General features: G+C 36.5%; 1 protein-coding gene across 1 annotated transcript; it reads left to right on the forward strand.

The window, feature by feature from the left end:
- Positions 1-3,977: 3,977 nt before the first annotated feature.
- On the forward strand, positions 3,978-6,775 carry LOC109185899 (3-ketoacyl-CoA synthase 20-like). The gene is made up of 2 exons (XM_019335873.1): positions 3,978-4,958; positions 5,708-6,775. The coding sequence occupies exons 1-2, from the start codon at positions 4,194-4,196 to the stop codon at positions 6,488-6,490; spliced, it is 1,548 nt and encodes a 515-aa protein (XP_019191418.1). The 5' UTR covers positions 3,978-4,193; the 3' UTR covers positions 6,491-6,775.
- Positions 6,776-7,047: the final 272 nt, after the last annotated feature.

A 7,047-nucleotide genomic window follows, 5' to 3' on the forward strand; every position in this document is an offset into this window, starting at 1 on the left:
CTGACTTGGTGAGAATTTAAAAATTGGTAACGTCACAATCTCCTCGTCCCTTCACATTAGGAGTAATTTAGGACAATTTTAGCCGATTTAGTTAGGCTGTTGGCTTGTTAACCATATAATTTCAAGTTTGACTTTCGGTTGGAACGATCTATTAGTCTTTTTTGTTTGAGTCGATCAGTTATAGACAATTTAAATTGGTTTATTTCATTTTGGTCTTTCGCAACCAACGATTACAATTAGAGCTTCACCGGCCAGATGCACATTCGGATTAGATAGCAGTTGCAGGCTTCCCCATAAATTAAAATAAGGAGGACTTCACTCTAACACACATTCAGATAGCATTGCAAACTTTTCCGTAAATCAAAATAATAAGACATAAACATAACTCAATAACTTGAATCTAAGTATATTAGTTCGCGAACTACTAATGCAATTGGAAAATCAAAGTATTAGTAAGTCTTGAGGTCTTGACCATCGTTCTGGTCGATTTCTCATCTAGTATCCTTTATATTTGTTTTATCTATTTCTTCACTCAATCATTTTACTATGAGCCAAGTGTTCCAAGTATAAGTCTTTTTTTAATTTAAAAAAAAAAAAAATCTAAAGTCGCATGCGTACGTATAATGTAAGCATCTAATCTTATACATGCTGAATTTTAAGTAGGGAGATACAATATAATATAATATATTTAAATTAATAATTGTGATGATCCACCTCGTATTTATAGCTTATAGCTAATGTATATAACATATGCACGCATAGCCATAGTTTTAGGTACTTAATTAGATTACCTATAATACATTCCCCACTTTCAAAGAATTATAAAGAAATCTAATACACTGATGACTTTTTTCTTTTCGAGTATTATTAACTTTGTAACAATGTAGTATATGTCTATACATACTTTCTCAACCTATTGAAATATAAAGAGTCAATGTCCCAGTGTGATTCGAGTCACAGTTATGTCACTTGACCACAAGGTCTTTAACTACTGAGACTTATCTTATTATATTAAAAATGAATGTATGTCAACAAATTCTTTTTTAATGTACTGCAAATTCTTCTTTTAGTAAATTCATTTTTAGGGCACTGTTTAATTAAAAATGAGCATATAGTACATTAAAAATAAACATATAATATATTAAAAATGAATGTGTCCGTGTTCTATCTTACCATGTTAACTATGGTCAGGCCGGCCTGAGGGCGGGCGAGATGGGCACCTGCCCTGGGCCCAAAGTTGAGAGGGGGCCCCTAGCTTAGTTTTTTATTTTTTGATGAAGATAAAAAAAAAAAAAAAAAAAAAATACTTGCATATGCAAACATTTGAATCGATGATTTCAAAATTATTTATTAATTTTAAATCTACTTAACAATTACAACCATTTAATATACGTATCTCAATTATAAATATATTAGCGAGCGTTGATTTATAATTATACTTCATATAGGGACCCAAAGTTTGAATGGGCACTACTTCAAAATTATTCTAATTTTTTTTTATACAAAAATTATATGTTTACAAAAATCAAAATTATCGTTTAATTATTTTCATTTAATTTATATAATTTTTTAACTTTGTATATATTAAGGGTCTTTATTTTTATTTTGTACCGGACTTATAAAATAATAAGACTGGCCCTAACTATGGTCCACGATATAATTTGTAGAATTAGATTATACATACCAAACATAATTCATAGTTAAAGGACGCATGCACTTCAATTAATAGGCCACCAAGAATTGGTTCCATTTTTCCATGCAGCTACGTTAGTTGGCCTATTGCATGTCCAAATTATTAATTGCTAAATGACAAAAAATATCCAATCCCTATGTGATTTCTCTTGTAATTCTGTTCTATTTTATTATTTTCTTTTAGTCAATTTTATCTTATTTCGGTCAATTAAATTATTGATGTTTATAATCATCCAAAAATATATATTTTACATGTAACTATTTTATGTTAGTATTTTAACTCACTACATGTAAATATCAAAATAAATAAATAAGAAGTTAGTTCTGACATGCGCTAATATGTCACGTCCATTGTATTCTTGCATATTGTAATGCAGAGCTTTTTTTTTTTTTTTTTTTGGGTGGGGGGAGGGGGTGGTCATATTTTAGATTTACAAGTAGAGTGAAGATAATTTTTTGTAAATTATGTGTGATAGATACCTTGCCCATAAAATGTGGAATTCTCTCGCTCCCTGCCTTACATCCTTACCAAGGAGGATAGTGGATGTGTAACTGATTCTATTATATCGTATCTGTTCAAATATCTCGATCTCATGACCTCCTATATGGAAGAGGTCACTACATGCCATCTGAACACAATGTGCTTGGCGTGTAATAGATACCTTAACGTACAATACAATAATCAGATTGTTTGAAATATATAAGAACTCATCCTCCCACGAGAACATGCGAATCAATATGAATGCACATAATCGTCTACATAAATGCACACAAATTATTCATTGTGTGTATTATGCACTGGAGATCAACATTTATGTATAAGTTTGCAAGTTCTCACGGAAGGAGGAGTTCTCATCAGAGCATCACCATAAATAGATTAAAACTATCCCCCAAAAATAAGAATCATAATTTTTTAAATTTCAAATTCTCTCATAATTCTTTGTTCTTTATTTATTTTTTTCATACTTTATTTCATTATTATCTTTATTTTGCATGATCAAAACTTCATTGTAATAAGTTTTTACAGTTAGAAGAGCCGCTACCCCTCTTCACCTCTTTCATTTTGTATAGTTCTTAATATGTATTTGGCTATTTGCCTTTGTATTCACCTTCCCCTATACTTTAGTGAACCCCAATCCCTCCCAATAGTTTCTTTGTAAATTAAAAACCTTGACTAAGGTGAATTGTAACTAATGATTGACATATAAATTGAAGAAATTAAAATAATAAAAAACTTATAAAGTTTGCAACAAATTAAATAAGTATTCTGTATCATTTAGATACATACGAATTTCAATATTTTTACTCACAATAATACATTTATAAATTAAATAACTATGAATTTCAGTAATTTATTTACAAATTTTTCATTGATTTTTTTTCTTTTTTGTAGTGTTGTTAAAACTAAATCAAAATATTTGATTTAATTTTGGTTAAAATAAACATATTAAAAGGAAATATGTGGTTTGACCTTGTAAAATGAAGGTAGGCCCTAGTATGTCCCTACACCATTTATATCGTTAATGAACATAAGACTTCTTCTAGCAAAAGTAGTACATACACGACCGCCTATGAGCAAGTAGTCAACTAGTTGTCAAGGATTATTACACTTTACATTAACTAGAGTAGCGGGAAAATTCCAACCAATTTAGACTAGGTCGTTTGTTTAGAGCACCCTCAATAGTAAGATTTTAATTTGCAGTGAAATATAAGGTAGAAGAGAGAGAATAAATTTGATCTTTACATAAAAACTTTAGTTTAATTTTTGTATGTACGTAAGTTCCATCGCAATCATCAAAAGTCCAAAATTCTTCCTAGTGCGCGTTATGCGCACCAGGCGTGCCCAGCCGGGCAGGTGGACTCCACGTGCCCGCTGGGCATGTTATCCCAACGCTTCTCTCTCTCCCTCTATATATATATATATATATATATATATATATATATATATATATATATATCATCTTTTCTTTCATAATCACACATGCAAAAACTACAACTATTGAGAATGTTCTTAATAATCACAAGATTTCAAGTTAGACTTGTGATTCTTTATCAACCAGGAACACAAGACAATACCATATTTACTCAAAGCAGACCATCGAATCGTGATTACCTCGTTATCTTAAAAAAATTGAAGTAGTAGAGTGGCAAAGTAGAAAATAATTGAGTAAAAGATGGCAAAATGGGAAGGGAGTAGCCAAACCCCAATACGTATGTACACTACACACGAAATCACATATCCCGCCCGCTCATTTCCTTTCTGGCAAATTAAACTTGAATGCTACAGCCGCGTTGTACATTAAAAGTTCGTTGGGGTAGTTGCACCCCCTCTCCTTCTACACCCCATTCCCCTCTTTAAATTCTCCCCCACCTCAAACCTCCGCCACCAACACATTCCTTAGCTTTCTCTAATCTCTCTCGTTTCACATAGGTTCTTTGTTTTTCCCCATCAATCAGAAATCCACCCAGAAACTGTCTTTTCTTGATATTTTCTTGAAGCCATGGGGGATAACGCCGGCGGGAGAGTTGCGGTGGAGGAGAGGCGGAGCAGCCATAATAATCTCCCAAACTTTCTCCTCTCAGTGAGGCTCAAGTATGTGAAGCTTGGGTACCATTATTTGATTAGCCACGCCATGTATTTGGTCTTGGTGCCGGTGCTCGGGGCGGTTTCGGCTCACCTCACCACTCTCACCGTCGACGATTTGGTCCAATTATGGCAGCAACTCAAGTTCAACCTCGTCACGGTGGTCCTCTGTTCTGCTCTTTTAGTTTTCCTGGGAACACTCTACTTCATGACACGGCCCAGAAAGGTTTACTTGGTGGATTTCGCGTGTTACAAGCCTCCACCGGAGGTTATGTGCCCGAAGGAGATCTTCATGGATAGATCCAAGAAAGCCAACATTTTTACGGAGGAGAATCTGGGGTTTCAGAAGAGGATACTGGAGAGGTCTGGGCTGGGGGAGAAGACTTATTTCCCAGAAGCCCTTTTGCGACAGCCGCCCAATCCTTGCATGGCGGAGGCTAGGAAGGAGGCTGAGATGGTGATGTTTGGCGCCATTGATGACCTGCTGGCGAAAACTGGTGTGAAGGCTAAGGATATTGGGATTCTTGTGGTGAATTGCAGTCTCTTTAACCCGACCCCTTCTCTTTCCGCCATGATTGTTAACCATTACAAGCTTAGGGGGAACATTCAAAGCTATAACCTTGGTGGCATGGGGTGCAGTGCTGGGCTCATTTCAATTGACCTTGCCAAACAACTCTTGCAGGTTTGTAATTAGTTTCTCCAGTCCCATTTATTTCGTTTCTTTTAATTTGTCTGAAACAATTTATGACTGTAAGTTAATATAACTGCCATGGTGGCCTTAACTTTAAAGTTTAAAGCACATGGGTTGCTAACTTGCTATGTTGCCCATCTTTTTACCTCCATTCATGTGGTCCAAATTCATATATAGTTTCTTGGAGTAATTTCACCCACCCCTAAGTATTAAATAGCATGCCTACTTTTTATATTTAAAAAGTTTCACATCCTTATTATTACATCTAGTGATTCTAGTCTACACTTTTTAAAGTCAAACCTGGCGGTGGCTGTGTGGAAATTATGTCCAAAATGGTCAGATTCCTTGTGTGCACTAGTATTTGGTTCTGTCTGCTGAACCATTGAGTCACCGTAATTTACATCCTCCCAAATACTCTATCGGGCCGGGGTGTAGGGACTCTTAGGGTTGGGGTGATAGTTGCATGAATGAATAATTATTAACCAATTACTTTTTTCACAATTAATTCACTTTAAAAAAAAAAAAAACTTCACGTCTTCATTGTCCGGATCAAATACTATCCTCGACACATTTCACCTTTGCAACCAGTTAAACTGCTAATGCAAACTACTCTTTCACAACCTGTTGGGTCGATGGGGGTGAGGATTTTGTCTTTTGTGGGCAAATTGTCTTCTTTCTCAATGTTATTGAATTTTGAGATGTAAATGTAAGTAATAAAAAGTTGTAATGTTTTGTAACAGGTGCAACCAAACTCCTATGCCCTAGTAGTGAGCATGGAAAACATAACACTCAACTGGTACTTCGGCAACAACCGATCAATGCTGGTGTCCAACTGCATCTTCCGAATGGGCGGCGCCGCCATCCTCCTCTCCAACCGCTCCTCCGACCGCCGCCGCTCAAAGTACCAGCTCATCCACACCGTCCGCACCCACAAGGGCGCCGACGACCGGAGCTACTCCTGCGTCTTCCAAGAAGAGGACGAAAAACGCGAGATCGGCGTCGCCCTCTCCAAAGACCTCATGGCCGTCGCCGGCGAGGCCTTAAAGACAAACATCACCACCCTCGGACCCCTCGTCCTCCCCATGTCCGAACAGCTCCTCTTCTTCGCCACCCTCGTCGCCCGGAAAGTCTTCAAGATGAAGATCAAGCCCTACATCCCAGACTTCAAGCTGGCGTTCGAGCATTTCTGCATCCACGCCGGCGGGCGAGCGGTGCTGGACGAGTTAGAGAAGAATCTTGAACTCAGTCAATGGCACATGGAGCCTTCCAGAATGACGCTTTACCGATTCGGAAACACCTCCAGCAGTTCTTTGTGGTACGAATTGGCTTATTCCGAGGCTAAGGGGAGGATCAGAAAGGGAGATCGGACTTGGCAGATAGCGTTTGGGTCTGGGTTTAAATGTAACAGTGCGGTTTGGCGTGCCTTGAAGACCATCGATCCTGCCAAGCTCAAGAACCCATGGATGGACGAGATTCACGATTTCCCAGTTGAGGTTCCTAGAGTTGCCTCCATCAACGCTTGATGATTCTTTAAAAAAAAAAACATTTATTAGAATACCCAAAAACATGTGTTTAAATTCTTGATTACTTCTTCCGATTCCAAGGTTGTCTTTTCTTTTTCATTTTGTTATACTTGATGTAAAGGAGAAACTTTTGGTGATTGAAAACCACGTTACAGTGGAAGGCAATACTCCAAAAATATATCCGGCCATCATTCTCTTGAGTCATCAATGGCGTTAGTAGTGTATGTAAGCATCCTCCAAATTCTTGTAATTATTACAAATAAATTGATTTATAATTACCTCTTCCATGCACATTATATTATTTTAAACTAAATTAAATTAAGGGAAAAAGTGTCAAATAAGTCCATAAATTTTATACAAAAAGTCAATTAATTTCTTAATATTTTAAAGGTTGCAATTAATCACATCATCACAAGTTATTTTCGTGCATTAAAGAAAAAAACTGATTATTAACCTATAATAGTCCGTCAAGGGTTCCGGCTAGCTCCAACGACGCTCTAGCGATTAATCTTGACGGCTAGCAGGTCGCCTTCTCCAATAAAAAAGGTGACTAATGG

Source organism: Ipomoea nil, unplaced genomic scaffold (assembly GCF_001879475.1).
Source record: "Ipomoea nil cultivar Tokyo-kokei standard unplaced genomic scaffold, Asagao_1.1 scaffold1361, whole genome shotgun sequence".
Lineage (NCBI taxonomy): Eukaryota > Viridiplantae > Streptophyta > Magnoliopsida > Solanales > Convolvulaceae > Ipomoea > Ipomoea nil.